Here is a 17,932-nt window from a genome sequence, read left to right as displayed (position 1 = left end):
TCTATAATGACTTTTACGCCTTTTGAATAAAACTGTCTGATTTTATTTCATCGGAAGTAAATGATTAATTATGTTAATTATTGCAACAATTCTGTAGCTGTCTGTAATTTGCAGTATAGGTAGAGTAACGAAAAACACTGATGGGTGCTATTATTCCTGCCAGTACTCCATGTGGATGCTGGAGGGAGACAGAGGGCATAGATTTGGGGGTGGGTGGGGGTCCCTCTCCGTGGTGCTGAAGGGGCAACCTTCCAGAGAAGAGGCGCCAGAAACTGCAGTTCCGCTAGTGGCCACTGGAGGCTGGCTCCAGAAGTGAGTCGATCCCCATGGGCTCCCGTGTTAAAATATTCAACTTTAGAGCATTTAAAGGCATGATTACCACCTGGTAAAGAAATCAGTTTTGGCCTCTGTGAGTAGTTTTCCCCTCATAACAACTCTAAGGCTGGTGATAGAGAGTGTGGAGATGATCACTTTAACTATGTGTCTGAAATCTTCAACCAATCTAGGAACCTTGTCTCAGCCGTTTGTTCAGCCTAACGGACAGACTTTTTGAAGTAATTTTCTTATCATGCTGTCAGCCACCAACAAAATTCTGATACAATCCTGGAAGTCTGAGACACCTCCAATATTCAATAGGTGGCTAAAGGGATACACTTAGAAATACAGCAGATGTAGATAGAGCAGGTGTCTTTCAGAAAATTTGCTTACCAATTATCAGTCTAATCGCAAAGTTATATTGAATCCTTTTTGGTCCTGCATATTAACAATAACAGTTGTACTATGAACACTTTTAATTCAAGTAATAATGTATCCTAGTTTATATGTGAGCCTCCGACCATTGTTCAGTTGGTTTTGCGTACCTTTATCTTCTAGGTCTGAAAAAACAATAAAGAAATGGTTAAAACAAATGACTGACACGTGCCCTAACACTGGCAGGTGTTATGACCTTTATACTAATACTAGGGCTTGATACATGCTACAGACCATCCAGGAAGTTTTTACTTTTTATAAGCCTGTTAAACACTAATGTGTCTGTGCATTGTAACCATACAGTTTATGAATGCACTTTGCTAATCAAGCTAGCTAGCATTATGCACTGTTAGGGGTGTGGCTGCCATGTGTGAAAGAAGTGAAAGATGAGAGACATTTTTTCCTGTTCATTTGCAGATGCTTCCAGTGGTTTAGTGGTTGATAAATTTGCTTAGAAAGCAAAAGGTCAATAGTTTACTTCCACTTTGGAAACTCCAAACGGGTTGCGTCAGGAAGGACATCTGGTGTAAAACTGCCAAATCAAGCATGCCTATGACAAGGGAGCAGCTGAAACAACTTTTAGAGTTTATTGGTAAAAGACCCCAAAGATTTGGCTGATTTGTTTCAACTGTTAGTACATTTTGTTTTTAGCTTGTTTTTTCTAAAGTTAGCATCATATTTAATATTTGAATTACGCATGCACTTTGTTACCAAATTAGCTACATGTTAGCATTAACACTGGGTAAATCCCAGGATCTACCCTTCCCTCCAATAATGCTCATGATGGAGTTAACAGACAATCATGCCAGAAACCAAACTCAAGTATTTAAAAAAATGGTAAAAACAAATATGAGTGGCAGCCGATTTCAATTTTATTTTTTAAATGTTGACTTTCTCTAGTTTTGAACTGGCTTTACACATTGGTAGTAAATGCTAGTAAAGGACTTTGCAAATGTACAGTTCTTTTCACAATTTGTATCTTAAGTACATATAATTAACAGTATTTTCTATTTCAGAAAAAGCATGCTGACTGCCATTCATCTGTTTCTTTGTGACACTTGATTTGCCGCTTTCTACTGATCAAATGACGCTCACAAAAATGTCAAAATCTCGTACTTTCACTGTGCCTTCTGTTTTTTCACCCCAAACATTTGTCATGTAGTATTCTGTTTCAACAGTAGATGTCACCCTTGACTTCAGCATGGGGACAGACTTTTTTAGACACTTTCAAGTCAAGATGAAACTGCCACTGTGTTGTGCAACTCTTACTCAGGAAAAAAAAGTCACACCCAAATGTGTGCAGAAATATTTATTGTAGCAAGCTCAACATCACCAAGAACATGACAATGACCACACGTGTTGTCGGGATCTATTATTGCCGAGCTCTGAAGGCTGTGAACTGATGGAGAATTTTAAATGGAGTCTATGAGCAACACTGCTCGTCTCCTATGAACCTTTTGGTCTGTAGACCATTAAAGAGAAGTAAGTCTGTCCTCCCACAGTATGAGCTAGGGGATGTCCCTACAGATTGCCTCACAAATTGCACACAGCGAGCCATCACATTGCCGTAAGAGTCCCATAGCAGACAAATCTTGGCTACGTTTGGGGAGAGCCTGACTCACCCTAAGTTGGCATGGCCCTATCTTAAATGGACTGGAGAAGAAAAGCAACATTACACATCACTTTTTCCATTTAGTGTTGATGAATAGCTTTATTTTATTTTTTTATTTGTAGCTTTTGCTCGTTGTTTTATGTATGTATTATAAATCTTTTTAAAAACGAATACTGTGCAACAAGCTTCTAACCTGGAAGGCGTACCCTGAATAGGTGGTCTTAGAGAAGAGCTGTTTATAAATCTCTACATGATGAAAGAAGTCTCATGAGGAGGAAATAAATTCCCTAATGTGACTCTAAGTAGAACTTCAATGCCCTCTTGTGGACTGTTTGACAAGAATTTTCTGCATACCTTAAGAAGCACAGCTACTACAGATTAAACTGAATTCTCTTAATCCTGCAATCTGCCAAAGTAAGAATGCATTTTTGAACAGAGGATGATGTTTGTTTGTTATTTTCATTTGTTAGGGATTATGTGATATCAGGACAGCTTTATAATGCTGCTTCGTCAAGAAACCATCATATCAAGTTTCAGGTCAAACTCATAAATCTAATCTTGATCTGAAAACATATGAAGTGTCACATTATTATGTTGAACAGTATGAAATGTTCTCTAGTGGAAATAAACCAGCCTGGTTAGTAAATTTGCAATGCTAGAACAATTACATTTTCTCTTTAGGTCAGTGCTGCAAAGGTTGCTACACATAACCTGAGCTACATCAAGCTCTGCTCACTGGTTCATCCTTTTGTTCATCCTGCTTCTGTCTGATCTGAACTGGTATGACAATCTCATTGCCTGGGATGCTGCTTGAGGTCCCTGGCACAGGGGCCTCTACAGACAGGACTCCATCTGCAGACAGGGATGAACTGATCTGCTGCAAGTCAACCCCCTGTGGCAACCTTAATGAAATGAAAAGAAAGTTGGTAAGCAACTAACAGAACAGTGTATTTGTAACATGTTTAACACATTTTGAGAGACTAATTAAATAGATTACAACCTATATATATATATATACAAACTCTATTATTGCTGCAGAATCATCTGTGTATGTGTTGATATCCTCACCTTCTGTAAGCTATACATACTGTTTAAAAGTATTGTGCCACCCCTCATTTCTTTATAGTTTCCTTCCAAGGAATCAGATTTTCTTATAATTTCTGAAAGTGATCTTGAGCAATAGCCATCCAATAGTTTCTGAAGGTCTTTCAAAGTTTTTCCTTTGTTAAGCTGGTACATCTCAGCCTAGTGTGCAGTGTGTCCTTAAAAAAGTTGAGGAAATTGAAAAACTGGAGGACAAAAGAAGAAGTGGCAAGCATAAAACACCGTCTAAAGCAGAAGACCGGTATCTGAAAATGATGTCCTTAAGAAACAGGGGGAAAATCCAGCAGAGACGAAACGTAGGACCTAACGGGTGCAACTGATCCTTCTGTTCACCAGAGCCCGGACCTAAATGTTATTGAAGCAGTGTGGACTCATGTTAACAGAGAAGAGAACAAAAGGCAGCCAACATCCAAAGAAGAGCTTTGAATGTCCTTCAAGAAGCCTGGAGAACTGTTCCTTAAAACTGCTTATAGAAATTCTCAGAAAGCTTCAAACTGTGTAGACAGATAAAGGTAGTCATACTAAATATTGACTTTCAAGCTCATTCGAATGATAAAAACTCTGAACGGAAAACTCTTATATACTTAATGTTTGCATGTATGTTTTAATGGGGCTGTTGTCCACATCGGCAAACTCCATACCCGATACGCACGTGTTTTTATGGTGTGAAGATATGAAGTTTCATGTGCTTCTCTGTGCTGAGGTGTGGGTTTTTTTTCTGTTCTCAAACTGCTCTCCTGTAGGAGCTCAGTCTGAGAGGAGTTCTTTTTCTCCTTGTCTCCCCTCATGTATTGTATTTCATTGTTTTTCTTACCATCCTACCTGTTTCCGATCTGTCTTCCCAATGTGATGTAATGCATTTATGGTCGGAAGGGGTCAAATTTTCACTGCAGGTAACATGTATGTGTAACATTGCATGTGAAAAATAAAGGCTTGATTGATTGATTAGTAAATCACTATAGCTATTTCCCAATTTCCAAGAAAAGATAAATAGAAATGACTCACAGTGTTCTCTGACAACCTACTTGTATTTACGAGTGAAGCACCTTGAAACCAGTCCATGCTCATCCTGTCTTTCTTCGTGGGTTCCTTGAAATGAAAAAGAAGCAAACAAAAGTGTTTTTTACACTTTTCATCACGTATTTCATCATAAATCTATCTTATGATCAAAAAAACTGACACTACCTGATATTTGTAAATAGCCCTCTTTGGTTGTGATTGTGATCTCTTCAGGTGAGAAGTGATTAACATCCAGATTAATCTTCCAGCTGTTTGGCCCTGTTTGGATCTCTGATACTCCACTTGTCAGTTGTCTCAATCCCTTCTGGTCTGTGGGTCGCATACCAATAAATGGGGGGAGAAGGGGACTTTGTGTGTACCCTGGCCATGAGAAAGATGCCAGTCTCTTCTTCGCCCAGTCTAGCCAGTCCAGATCACCGGGCTCCAGGAAGGGTGGAAGACCAAAATCCTGAGCAAAGATACGGCTCGGCTGTGTCCAGTTTGGAAAAGGATCCCATTCCACATCTCGGCGGAAAATTGGACGGGATAATATTTTATTTTCTTCACCCATATCCTAGAAAATCAGATCAATATGAAGGAACCGGTCTGCAAAGAGTTTCACTCCACTGTGACAAACAAGTCTCGTCTGATCACCAAGATCCAAACAACAGAGCAGCTGTATTTTTATTGCCTAACAGAAAGTGCGCAGGAGGTCCAAGGAAAGGCGTTCTTTGGCATCTGCATGGTCCAGTCTCACACTTTAAATACCCGGGTGGGTCATTTTAACACTTGCGTGGCAGTAAGAGTGATCCAAAGGATGAGAATGATTTATGAGATGAGCTGGGAGTTACTCCTCGGTTGCCCGGGACATGGAGGGGATAATGCTAATCATTTGTATTTATATCTCTGGAGTGTCTGTGGCAAGTTGTTGGTGAATGACTCTGGAAGCAAGGTTATTCAGCAGAGGCCTCTGCAGTCTTGTCACATACTGGTGCTCTTTGTCCAAAGAAACTACAGCCTTGGGTTGCGTGAGGGAACAGCACGTACATTCAGAGTAACACAGTAAACAACAGTGTTACGTTCACTTTCTGAACCCAAGATTGACTTGAAAAGATGAGATCAAATCGAGAACAATAACGCGATAAACGTGTGAGACAAACTGTTGTTTACCACAAACTAAAGACGTGTTTACAGCCAGGACAAAGCGACAGACTGAGAGACTGACGCAGTGGAGTGGTTGTGAGGAATTTCACATGCAGAGATGAATCTGGGCAACAAGGGTGATATGCTGAACAAATAATGAACCGAGCTTGAGATTCATAAATCAACCAGGCATCTGAGGTGGAACTTTACTAATGAATTTATTAATGAGGAAATATCTGAAATCTTTTAAGAGCAAGAAGTCAAATTATCCCCAAAGGGCAGTTAAAGTGTATTTTAAGGACTGGAAAGTTGACATTACATTTATGGATCATCTGAGAATAAATACAGAAAGTTATTTTTAGTACTCATATATAGGTATGACTAAAACAATCAGGACTAAATATAATCATTCTTAGGCATACACCTGAGCTGTAAGATGCCACGTCTTGGATTTAGTTGCTCTTAACATGTTATAATATTGTTTTCACCATACCAGTGTAAATGTACAGCACTGCAAAAGGCTCAGAAACTCACAGTAACAATGTGATGTTGGGTCTGAGTCATATGTGTGTGCCAAAAAACTGTGGTTAGTTTGATTCAAGAATAAGATTCACCTTCTCATATTATATTTTAATACAGTTTAAAAACAGCCAACTGTATAAGAGAATTTATTAACATTTAAGAAATACACAACCAAGAAAGTGCAGCGTTTTCTTCTCTACATACACAATAGTTCAAATATTTATATTAGTTTTTGACATAAGAGGAGTGGCAAGGAGCAGTTTGCTGGAGTTCATCAGTTTATCTAATAAACTGGGTGCTGTATTTTACTGAATGACTGAATGACATTAAAACAATACTAAACCCAAAAGAAATGCAACACAGTTTGACTTTTCAACACAAACGGAGGTTAAATGTGTTGCACTGTATGTAGATACTAACTGTGCAGAGGAACCTGTTCCCACAGGAGCAGCTAATCAACAGACAAAGCAACTGTTGGAGCCCCGAGTCCAACGAGTTGGTCGCCCGAGGACTGACAAACTTTAAATTGTCCAAAGTTTGCAATGGCAGTAGTAGAGACCTGACATCTATAAGGGGGACACACATAACTCCATCCAGCCCTGCTTCAAATACTGTTTAAACAAACCCAACAAAAGCAACTCAGCGACTATGAAGAGAAGTTATCTTATTGGGAGTGCTTAAAAATAGTGTTACACAACTATGTGCTGCTAATCAAGCCTTAAATATGGGGGCAGACACTTGTTTAACACATCAAACGTTTTCTTTTGTTTACCATAATTTAACTTAGCCAGCACAGGAGCCTGGTGTGTCCAGCTCTGCCTGAAATACCTGGGAGTCAGAATCACGACAACAGCAGTCAACTTATTAGTGTAGACAGGAGGCTGGAAGTATATAGAAGCTAGCAGTTATAGTATTAACAGTTCACATGCAGTCGACTTGGTCTTGGACATTGTTAATAAATAGACATAGCCTCTTCCATTTCTAGATTAATGTTTTACCCATTACCTGTTTAGCTAGATTAATGTTTAATCTACATTTATAGCTGTGTCATTGTGGATTCTCCCCTAAGCTCTAATGACTCTCCGTTTCTGCTGAGTGTTCATCTTTTCTGAAATTGAAAGGGATACAAAATAAAAGTTAACTCAACTTTCACTCAGCAACAGGTACTATAACATAATCCTGATAAAATGAGTGCATATCATCACTTTATTCATCCACTAATAAGATTAAGTAATATCTTACTGTACCTTTTACGTTTTCTGGAGTGGAGCACGATTACTGTTATGATCACAATTAGCGTCAGCGCTCCGATGACTGAACCAGCCACAATCCCTGTGGTATTACCTGAAGGCACAGATTTAAATGAGACTCTTTTCCCACTGAGTCAAGTTATCCAGGACAAATGGGGAAAAAATGGGACTTGATTGTTAAGTGTGTAAGAATCAAACAGGAACCACATGATTCAGAGTTTGATTTAGCTGAAAAACAAAGTAGAAAACATGATCTTTATATGTTTTTTAAAAAAAGGGTGCAAGTCTTATACGAGGGTATCATGTCCACAGTACAGATTTTGTATATTTGTGTGTTTGTTTTTTGTCCTCTCCAGCACACATCAAGTGCAATGAGACTTCTTGGAAAGATCTAAAAATAGCAACGGCACTGAAAATGATGCAACGGTGCATGAAAGGATGATCTTGAACACTAGACTGGCCAAAATTTCCTTCACTTTTCTACTTTGCTTTTTTGTATTGTTGTTGTTTTTACTTTTTTGTTCAGACAAAAGCATCTCAGCAACTATTCTGTAAATTGCTATTACAGACATTTGCAGGTCACAGATGAGAAATCCTGACTGTACCCTGACCTTTCATGTAAGAACATCAGCAGGCCAAATGCGTCATTATCAATAGAAAGATCTACAGCCTGACAATAAATCCTAATGGCTTTGGTAAACCTTTGGCCCTTGAAAGTTTGTAGATTAGAAAATAATCTCCTGACGGGCATTATATGAGTTCAGTGAAATCTCTTTTGTTACTAGAGTTATTGCTCGTCCTCAGCTTTTATTTTTCTTCTAAAAAAAATTCTATCTGCTGCTGTACAGATGAGGAGAATCACCCTCCCCTTTGATGGCTGATATGGTGGAAAATCAATTCCAGATATTTAATTTTTGTGACCAGAAAAATTCAAACTGGTATCTCTAAGAGGATCGTGATGCGATGCTTTTACTTTTTCTATGCAAAAAACTGGGCTGTTAATTTAGGTTTTCGGTTTAGTCCTCATTCCTTTGAGAGCGGGATGCATGCACAATCTTTCCCATTCTTTGATTCGGCCTTTTCTGTGAAGACTTCTGTTTTTCATCAAATTTAGGTCATTGCCTGCATATTATCTGATTGAACTGGGTGCTGATAAATGCACATCTTGAATGTCTAATCCTATGAGTAACAATTAAAAGCCTTCAATATTTCCTTGGGAAGTTACAGGGCAAGTGTGAGCGCTGAAGCTGAGCTTTTTTTTTGCTTATTCGCAAGGTTTATAGTACAAATCCAAACAAGAAATACCGGCAATATATTACAGTTGAAGAAGTAAGAAGATGCACGTCTCTTAACATCTCTTTGCACTGCATGTTTGTAACTACTAAATAAGTAAATAAGTAATGAAAAGGAGGCCCGTGGTTAAAAAAAAAAAAAAAAAAAGGTAAGAGTGCTGCTACTTCTTCTGAGGTATTTTTCCAGTGACGCAATTTTTAAAATTAGGCATGTAATATGATTGATCAGATCCATCCTCGTGCTAAATCTTTGTTTTTACAATTTGACACGCTTGTATGAAAGTCATTTGATGATATTTTTGTGCATTTCACACTCCTTTGTCACCAATCATCTGTTGATTTCTGAAGATCAAAATCTTGCTATTTATTGATTTCATCATTTATTGATGTCATGATGTGTCCATACTGGAAGCCACGCAGCGTGTCTCCTCTCCAGACCACTGGCCGTCGGCCTGGCATAGTCGCACTGCTGATCCTTTGAGATTGTAGCCCTCATTGCAGGAAAGCCGCACCTTAGCTCCTTGTAAGTAGGTGGTTCCCTCCTTTTTCCCGTTATCAGGTGGTGAAAGCCACCCACAGGATAATACTGCAAAGTATGACAATGTCATACCAAGTGGTACATAATAAACAATGGAATATCTTTTGGATAATTTTTAAAGCTTTTTACCTGGTTTTAGATCCTCTACAAGAGAAACATGACTCTGGAAAGACATTCTCGTAGCATTTCCGATTCCTGGACTACGACCTACCAGGATGTCATACCTACAGCACATAAGCAAAGATCAGAAAATGAGATTTTATGTCTTTTAACAAGTTGTGCCATATACCATATTATTTCCCAGAACGCTACTCAGTATTTCTCATGTATTCCTGTGTGTGGCAGACAGTCAATGTGTAGTTTTTACACCCAGTGGAGGATAATATAATTGATGCACTGTACGTGTGACATCATCAGTGTGTTAGTAGCCGAATTAAACTTTATGTGCAAAATTAGCACACATTTATTTAACCGTTTAACATTTACTGACATATCTGAAGCAGATATGCTTCATAAAAACATTACACTGACATTCAGTTTGTTATTATAATAATAGAAGGCTAATCAAAGTTTTCACTCATACCTACAGAATTGAGAGCCTCCTCCGGAGCATATCGTTGCTGCCTGATTGGCGAGTGGATCATCTGGACTCTCAGGAACCAAAAACACTGGAATAAAACTGGTGTCATGTCTGGGGGCACGGTAATATGTTTCCAACAAGTATTCTGAATCATAGGTAAACAAGGCAGACTCATTGGCTATTGCCCCTGTAAGACAAAAACAGAGCTTTACCTTCATTTCCCACCACAAATATCATAGAAAAACATGCTCTAAGTATTAAAGCAGACACAACCCCTGACAGAGAGCATTATCACAAAAAAACTGATGGATTTAATTCATGTGACATCTTTTGGGGATTAAAAATGAAACCAACCACCACCTACCACAAAACTGCAGTTCCTTGGATGACCACTTGAGGTTAGTCTTTTTGCCTAATTTTGCCATCAAAGCAACAGGGGTGATTTCTTTTAAATAATGACATAAACGTTAGGGTTGATGTCTAGTTGACTGCACTAACCGACGGTTAAAGAAGTCTGTGTTCCAGTTTCCTTGATTGAAATTTCAGAGTTTTATTTTTATATTACTTTGTCAGTATCTGTCTATGTGCGATGCACTTTGCTAACCAAGCTTTCTGCTGTTTTCATGAAAGCTAGCATTGCACTCTACACTCCTGCCTAACAAAAACTGACTGGGTCAATAAACTTCTCAGGTAAGTGTTTACAGCGGTCAGGACAGTAAGCTGCATCTCCACATTCTTCTACAGGGGCAGGAAGTATCGTTGTAACCACAGCTATTGCCCCCTTGTGGCAAGTTTAAAGCACTTCGACACTGATCACACTTATCAGACCTGGAAGATATGTTCAGGTTTTATGTTTATGTTTATTGTGATATCACAGTGGAAAGGTCTCGCTGTCACAGGCTGAGAGCATGGGTGCAACTTGGACAGATTCACCCGTTAACATGCATATCTTTGGGAGGAACTGGAGTACCCAGAGGAAACCCTGCACAGGACTCCATTCTGTGAGGCGACAATGAAAACCACTCTATCCCTGTACCAGTGCTGTTCTGTCTTTCAACCACCTCAAATCTTAGATTTGCCAACTGTTACCCTTCCTTCAGAAAAATTAAGTAACAATAGCAGTTTTCCCACAAATTAGTGATGTAAAGGTTTAGCGATTTCTTACAGCTGGCCCCAAAGCTGAACAGCTCCTCTGGATTGCTGGAGTTCTGCACAACACTCCCATTGCTGAAAACAAGGTCATCTTTGGCATCACCATTCATCTTTCCCAAAAGTCCAAGAGTGGCATCTTTAAAATCCTCTGGCAGGAGCACAGTGGTTGTCATGGTTCCCTCTCTCTGTCTGACTTCCACCCCGGCTCCAGAGGGAAACATCACAGTCACATTTGTAGACGTAGGAGAAAACAGAAATGCACCTACGAGAGAATAAAAGACAGGTTGTGCCATTAAAACAGTGCTTTATAGATTTCTGCAGTGTTGGAAGAAGTACTCAGCCTTTACTTATATAACATATAAGACAGCACCTGATATAAGTATATGGCTGTTATCCCTTTCGAGGTGGTTGCCTTGAGCCTCTTACATTTAAGTCACTCCATGCAAACACCAACCGTTCAAAATGAAATTCATACAGGAGTCACATGAGTTTTAAAGGACATCTACTGAGCAAATATTGTGTTGGCGTTGCTGTTTCAATGCACTGCGAGCCACTGCACATTTGCAGATCTCCACAATGGCTTGCCTCACAGTGGAGGACATTTGGGCTGGCTGTTGTCCTTCATATGTCAAGACGTTGCAGAAGAGGTCAGCACTGATGGGGAGCAGTTTCACTGTTCACAAACTTGTACATGTTGAAATAATAAGGAAGATGCTCCTGGTCAGGCTCTAGACCTCATGCTCGTTCATAATAATAGTCAGTGTCATAGCTGTACACGCAAGGCCTCAAGGCCTTCGACACAGAAGCTGATGTTTTTTCTCCACACAAGTATGAACTTTTTGATTTCGCCGTGTGAAACCTGTGAATTCAAATCTTTACAGAAGAAAGCGTAAAACTGGGTTTTTAGCAAACTGATATTGAAAGTAAAATCAGCTGCACAATAGAAAACACAATGTTACAAGAGTACGAGAGCCCACAAGTACACTCACTTCCAAAGAAAATGTTTGGAGTGAATACAGTTTTTAAAAGGGTTCCAAATAAAACCAGTTTGTTTCATCATGAGGAATAAGATAAATCAGTTTCTCACCGTATAAGTCCATCCAGGTCTGCTCAGTAAATGAGAGCGTTTTCTGGTTGAGCAGCACTTCGAGGTCACTGTTACCACTGACCAGCCGTACCTCGATGATGTCAGAGGACGCTTCTCTCATAGCAACAGATGACAGCTTTGTGGCGTTGGTTGTTTCTAATAGTGGTATAATCAGGTAAATAAACTGCTGTAATAGTTTTCTTCTTCAGTGACAGCATTTGTGGAGCATTGTTCACAGTGGTAGTGTTAAAGTTCACTGGCTCACCCGTCACAGGCTCTGTTCTGCCTTGGATTGTCAGCTGCTTTTCCGCTGATGTCACCAAAGTGTATTCCCCTTTGCCGTTGAAGGAGTAGCTAGTGCCGTCAAATGTTATGAAGTGAGGGTCTCCAAAGACCACAGCTGACATTAAACACACAACAAAAATAAAGACACTAAAAACGAATCTTGTGAAACACGCTGTAATACCAGGGCTAACTCACCTGACTGGGGGGACTTGTAACGCCTGCAGTCACTGGAGGGCCGGTGTTTGAAGTAGTAATGGCAGTTGTCAGACCAGAGGCAGCAGTAATAGAAGCTGAGGACATCGTATATCCAGTGAGACTGTCCAGGGATTCGAGGAGGTTTCTTGTAAGGAGGTGAACCCCAGTCATGCGCTCGGTCTGGAGTACTACCCCCAATCGAGTCTGCTGTCAGGACCTGAGCGCCGGTGCTGTCGTAGCAGCACTGCTGTCCTGCTCCGTACTTGGGACTGTGGACAAATTTCCCAAACAGTGTCAGTAAAATCTGTTAAAGCCAAAGGCAAAAAAAACCAATTTAAACAAGACTCCACAGTCATTGTAGTGGGCAGCACAAGCTTATAACAAGAACATAATACTGCATGATACTGTTTTTAACATATCTGACTTTTTTTCTAGAGTGTTGGCATTTTTTTACATGCGTGAATAAATAATAAGCTAAAAAGGAAATTCTGAGAATTTTCTAAATATGTATTTATAAATCCAAATGCAAGACTATGTTTCTCTAATACATACAGTATGATGACCACTTTTTTAGGCCAAAACACAAAACGTTTTGTGTATTTTTAGGTGCAATCTTAAAAATGTAACCAACAGAAATAAACTTTGCACTAATCTAATTAATGAGACAGGAGCATAGGAGCGACACAAACTGATCCAACGTTGAAAAATCAAAAACTCAACTCAAACAAACCAAGTGCAAGTTAGACAGTGAGTAGGAGTTTGTTTGCAATGTTTGATCAATAAAGTAACCTCAAAAATAAGCTACTGTACAACAGAGGTGTGCGTGTGATCATAAATAAAGATTTTGCCACAAAGACTAGACATAGTCTAGACTGGATATAATAGAAAATATTATATTCTCGGAATGCATGACACTGACTGTATCTGGCGAGGATGATATACATGTGTGTGTTTCATTAACATAATAAGAATTACTCTGAATTCACTCTCACACACTGGTGGAGGCAAGCTACGGTTGTAGCCACAGCTGCCCTGGGGCAGACTGACAGAAGCGAGGCTGCCATATCGCGCCATCGGCCACTTTGGCCAAAACCAGGCGGTAGGGTAAAGTGTCTTGCCAAGGACACAATGACCAGGACAGAGAGCCCGGGGATCGAACCAGAGACCTTCCGGTTACAGATGCACTTCCCAACCCCCTGAGCCACAGTCACCCCAACTGTTGCGCATTTATTGAGTAGGACTATAGTTAGTCATTTAGCTAGTTAGTTATAATTATGGGTTATGGGCTATGGTTAGTACCTACATCAAAACTTAACTGGTGTAATGCATGATGTTTAACTGCAGCGCCCTGACAGTAAGTGGATATATGGTAATGAAAGTACAAAGTGTACTACTGCTCACTATCAGCCCAAATATAAAAATAAACAAGTGAAAACATGAGCCCTATTTTGTTATATGATTTGTTTTAACTTAAAACAAATACTTTAAAATGAAAAAAAAAACTTTATTCTGCACATATGCTACGTATTTTCCTAATTCGAATGCATATGTGGGGTTTAAAATACTTGAACTCTGGGCACCACTCTAACCAGAAGACTCACCTGGCTTGTATAGCCCTCACACAGTGAACACTCCCAGGATGGTAGGTGCACACACTCCCTTTCTCTATATCACACCCATAGTCAGTCTGAGGAGAAAGATAAAATGTCTGTGACCTGGCAGCCAAATGTGCAATTCACTGTGATCACGTGTTCACTGTAACTTTGAAAACATATCCCATGTCTGGCTTATTGTTGAAAAAATGGAGATGTTATGTTGCAGTTTGTGAATAACTTTCTATTGTGCAACCTGAAGTAAGGAGATCAGCTTCCCGTTTGAAAATAGCAAGTGCTGTGGATGATGGGTAGAGGTGTTGTAACCCAGTCCAGAAGCTTAATTCTTCCATGAACAATAAAACCATACAAATTTTTGATTATATTATAACATCCTTATTTGTGAGGCAATAACATCTGAAATGTTCAGCTTTCATGTTCTCATAAATAATTAAGAGAGACCTTCATAAACTGATAAGCAATGACCATTTACAAACGATAACAGCTACTGATAATCATCATAGACATGTGAAGTAATTACACACGTTTAGTTTCTGCATTAAAAATCTAAACTGCTGATGATCTCTCAGTCCCCTAAATCCCAAATATATTTTTTAGGCTTTTTTTAGTTCCAGCTTCTATGCATGAGGTTTTTTTTCCAGTGTCTCTCTTCATCTCTTTGTCCAGTGTTCAGTTCATTTGTGTTCAGTGTTTCTATTTATTCCCATGTTTTACTTTGTTTCCCATGCATTGTTTTTGGTTTTACTTCCTGCCTGTTATTTACCTTAACTGTGTTTTGCTGTGTTTAGTTTCCCTCCCGTTTCCACTTAGCTCGTTACCTCGTGTGTATTTATAGCCTCAGTTTGACTGTGTTCTTTGTTTTGTCTGTTAGGTTCTCATGCGTTCTCCATTGTGCTTCCTTTTTACTGTCTGTAGTTGTTCCCTTCTTCCTTAGCAGTTGGACTTAAAAAGTACAGTTTTTGCATTGCTGTTACAAATGTGTGCAACCAAGTTTTTATTTTCTGCTCCTCTCACTTACATGAAACCTGCCTGTGTCTGCTCTCGCTTGAGCCAGCGTGCAGGGGCAGTCTATGATCTCACTGAGGAAGTTGGGCAGCTGATTTTCCAGCTCGTCCCATGCCAGACATTTATCCAGGGCCCAGCCTGCTGAGTCCTTCCTGAAATTCTCCTCCAGATGCCACGCCAGAGCGTGATCCTCGGTCCACGCTGCCTGGACATTCCTGAGCATAACCAACAGAACTTTTTGTACACCTCAATTGTAAAAGAGATATTACATGTAGAAATTAAATTTTTAGACTTAAATATTTTTCAGGCTTCAACTTGTAGGATTTAGGGCATTCTTTTGGCAGAGGTGAAATTTATATCCATGTATAATTTCTTTTGTGTATAATCAAACATAATATGTGTATTCATTACTTTAGAAATATCAGAAAGCACACACCAAAGACTAAAGGCTTTTTTACATTTAGAAAAGGAGGGTGAAAGGAACCTATCCCCATTCGCCACACAGTGGAACACTAAATGCTAATAAATATTGATCTTTGGACGATGAAAATCCTTAATCATTAAAACAGTCGCCTATATACCACAGAGAGTGTTTGCACGTACCACATGCCGTCAGGATGGCTGCTGGAGCTGACGCGCACAGAGCCGAGCTCCGAAGATGAAAAGCTGTTCTCTGCTGGTTTGGGCAAAAAGCTGAAGGAGCCATTATTAGGATGATCCTTTGCAAGAGAGTATAAATAATGCCATTCACCCAGCCAGTACTCTGTATAGGGCTCTCCTACAGAGAAACACTGTGGTTAAAATCATGTATTTCTCCAGTCAACAAACTCATGTGAGCTATAAAGTGTATGTAGAGAATTTCACCAACCTGTTTCCCTGTATCCCCAAAGCTCTATATTGACCTTTTCTGCTCTTACTAAAGAGGTATTCCACGTCATCTCAAGAGTGCCTCCAACATTAGGTGTGCCATAGTACTGCCATTTTGTTGAGTTGTCCAGAATCGCCTTGAACTTAGAATCTAGCTTACCGGTATGAACTGCAACAGCACAAAAAATCATGGTTAATGTGATCTCCATATCAAATGGAAACTGATGGGTTCTAATAACACCCGTAAGAGTATCTAGCGGGTATTATACCTGAAAGCCAAGTTCCGGCTCTAGTGAATGTAGTGCCATTGTCTGATGAAATCTCAAAAGGAATCCATCCTGTTTCATATAACAGCGGGGAGATACAATGGCCTGTCCCTCCGTCATCCACATATCCCACCGTACTAATGTTGCCATTGAACCTGCCATAATAAAAGAAGGATTAGCAGGGTTCTGATCTGTATTTAAACTCTTTAATGTTAACATAAATAACACAGTTGTCCATGAAAGTCCATTGGATTCGGTTATTTTACATGAATAAAATGTTCACTTATAAGCTCTACAGAACTACAGATGTCTTACCTGCATTCAATCTCTGAAGCCGTTTCGAAACTTGCATCAAGTATAATAAAATCTGTGCCACCGAAAAGAGACCCAGAATATGGAGATATATCCACGCAGTACTCTTTATAGTCTGCGCAACAGTTCGCCAGAGATGTGCATGTAGTGTGGCATGAACATGAGTCCAAGTTTTTCCCACAGTTCTTTTCACATGTTTGTCCTGTTCAAAATAAATGACAGAAGCTCAGGTGTGGAGTCTTGTGTGAAAGAAAAGGCAAAATATTCCACTCTAACATGTGGATTAAAGTGTTGATTCAGCTGATTTGGCTCATTATCGAACATTATGATGGATTCACGAAATATTTTAATCAGTTTTACATTATTTTGTTATAGTAAAGTTGTATCATTTAAAATATATAGGCTTTTTTGTGAGAACTGTTGTTGCAAATTTACTACTCACTACATCATGATTGAAAACCAGAGACCGCACATTTCTTGATGATGTTGTTATATATATATATCATACAGTGCACTTACCTGACGTGCTGGAGATGCATGAAAACAGAAGGGCAACTATTACAGCTGTGAACCTTCCCATCATGACAGAGCCAAACTGTCAGCCAAGATTTTGACTACACACTCCTGGCTGCTGTTTTACTTTTGTCCCACATATATATATGCTCAGTATTTTTCTAAACCTTGGACCTTTGATAATCTGCGTGTACAAGCATCTGTTTAATCATCAACAACTGGATAACATTTAAGGCTTAACCTTCACGTGCCTCCTTTCAACGATGTCTCGCGTCACACTAATCACACTTGAAAAGATTTATAGTCACATTTAGCTAAAGATACAATGCATCTACAGATATGGAGATATAAAAGAACAAATGTTAACCATCTTCAATAAAACACAATAGAGTATTTTAGTTAGTGGTTCTCTAGTGCGGGCCTCTAGTGGTGGGGCAAAGTGCCTCTGCAAGAGGGCGTGAAATAAAGTAAAATAAATAACTGATCAAGGGAGAATAAACAAAGAGTTTGCTAATGGTATCTTGCTATTTATTTCATATTTACACGTTTACATGTCACGGGGTGGAAAGGGACAAGTTATTTAAGTTTTGCATGTTTTGTTGTTTTACCTTTTTTATATTTTAATATGAAGTGTATTTACTTAGTTTTTATATTGCATGTATTGGTCATGTTTTGTGCAGTGGTTATGTTGTTGCATGTTTTCGTTATACTGTCAAATTGTCCTGGAAAGACTCCGCCCCTACCTGATAGTAAACTGATCACACCTGCGAGAGATCCCAGAGAGGCCAATAAGAGGGCCTGGCAGACCATAGAGCAGGGGGGGGAGAAAAAGCTTGAGAGAAGGCTT

At 39.4% G+C, this 17,932-nt stretch overlaps 2 protein-coding genes across 2 annotated transcripts; both read right to left on the bottom strand.

Annotated features, from left to right (window-relative positions):
• Nucleotides 1-2,093: 2,093 nt before the first annotated feature.
• On the bottom strand, nt 2,094-5,222 carry LOC146666058 (heat shock protein beta-1-like). Its single transcript, XM_085411283.1, has 3 exons — nt 4,652-5,222; nt 4,492-4,555; nt 2,094-3,264 (listed from the first exon to the last, which is right to left on the bottom strand). The coding sequence occupies exons 1-3, from the start codon at nt 5,034-5,036 to the stop codon at nt 3,084-3,086; spliced, it is 630 nt and encodes a 209-aa protein (XP_085267409.1). The 5' UTR covers nt 5,037-5,222; the 3' UTR covers nt 2,094-3,083.
• A 1,098-nt stretch (nt 5,223-6,320) lies between these two features.
• On the bottom strand, nt 6,321-17,403 carry LOC146666057 (sushi domain-containing protein 2-like). The gene is made up of 16 exons (XM_085413868.1): nt 17,092-17,403; nt 16,576-16,774; nt 16,264-16,415; nt 15,996-16,163; nt 15,731-15,905; nt 15,141-15,342; nt 14,111-14,196; nt 12,510-12,778; nt 12,295-12,429; nt 12,030-12,185; nt 10,956-11,204; nt 9,794-9,977; nt 9,340-9,434; nt 9,079-9,258; nt 7,378-7,474; nt 6,321-7,238 (listed from the first exon to the last, which is right to left on the bottom strand). The coding sequence occupies exons 1-16, from the start codon at nt 17,153-17,155 to the stop codon at nt 7,202-7,204; spliced, it is 2,448 nt and encodes an 815-aa protein (XP_085269994.1). The 5' UTR covers nt 17,156-17,403; the 3' UTR covers nt 6,321-7,201.
• Nucleotides 17,404-17,932: the final 529 nt, after the last annotated feature.

Source organism: Rhamphochromis longiceps, linkage group LG7, assembly GCF_057381845.1.
Source record: "Rhamphochromis longiceps isolate RC_006_pf linkage group LG7, R_longiceps_female_GT1.1, whole genome shotgun sequence".
Taxonomy (NCBI): Eukaryota; Metazoa; Chordata; class Actinopteri; order Cichliformes; family Cichlidae; genus Rhamphochromis; species Rhamphochromis longiceps.
This window is presented reverse-complemented; position numbering and strand designations above follow the sequence as displayed.

Coding starts and splice junctions, on each gene's coding strand:
- LOC146666058 (XM_085411283.1), bottom strand. CDS start 5,036: ATGGGTGAAGAAAATAAAATATTATCCCGTCCAATTTTCCGCCGAGAT. Junction 4,556..4,651: donor GGGCTATTTACAAATATCAG/GTAGTGTCAGTT, acceptor TTTCATTTCAAG/GAACCCACGAAGAAAGACAG. Junction 3,265..4,491: donor TGCTTCACTCGTAAATACAA/GTAGGTTGTCAG, acceptor CATTTCATTAAG/GTTGCCACAGGGGGTTGACT.
- LOC146666057 (XM_085413868.1), bottom strand. CDS start 17,155: ATGATGGGAAGGTTCACAGCTGTAATAGTTGCCCTTCTGTTTTCATGC. Junction 12,430..12,509: donor TTACAAGTCCCCCCAGTCAG/GTGAGTTAGCCC, acceptor GTTTAATGTCAG/CTGTGGTCTTTGGAGACCCT. Junction 12,186..12,294: donor CAGAACAGAGCCTGTGACGG/GTGAGCCAGTGA, acceptor TACCACTATTAG/AAACAACCAACGCCACAAAG.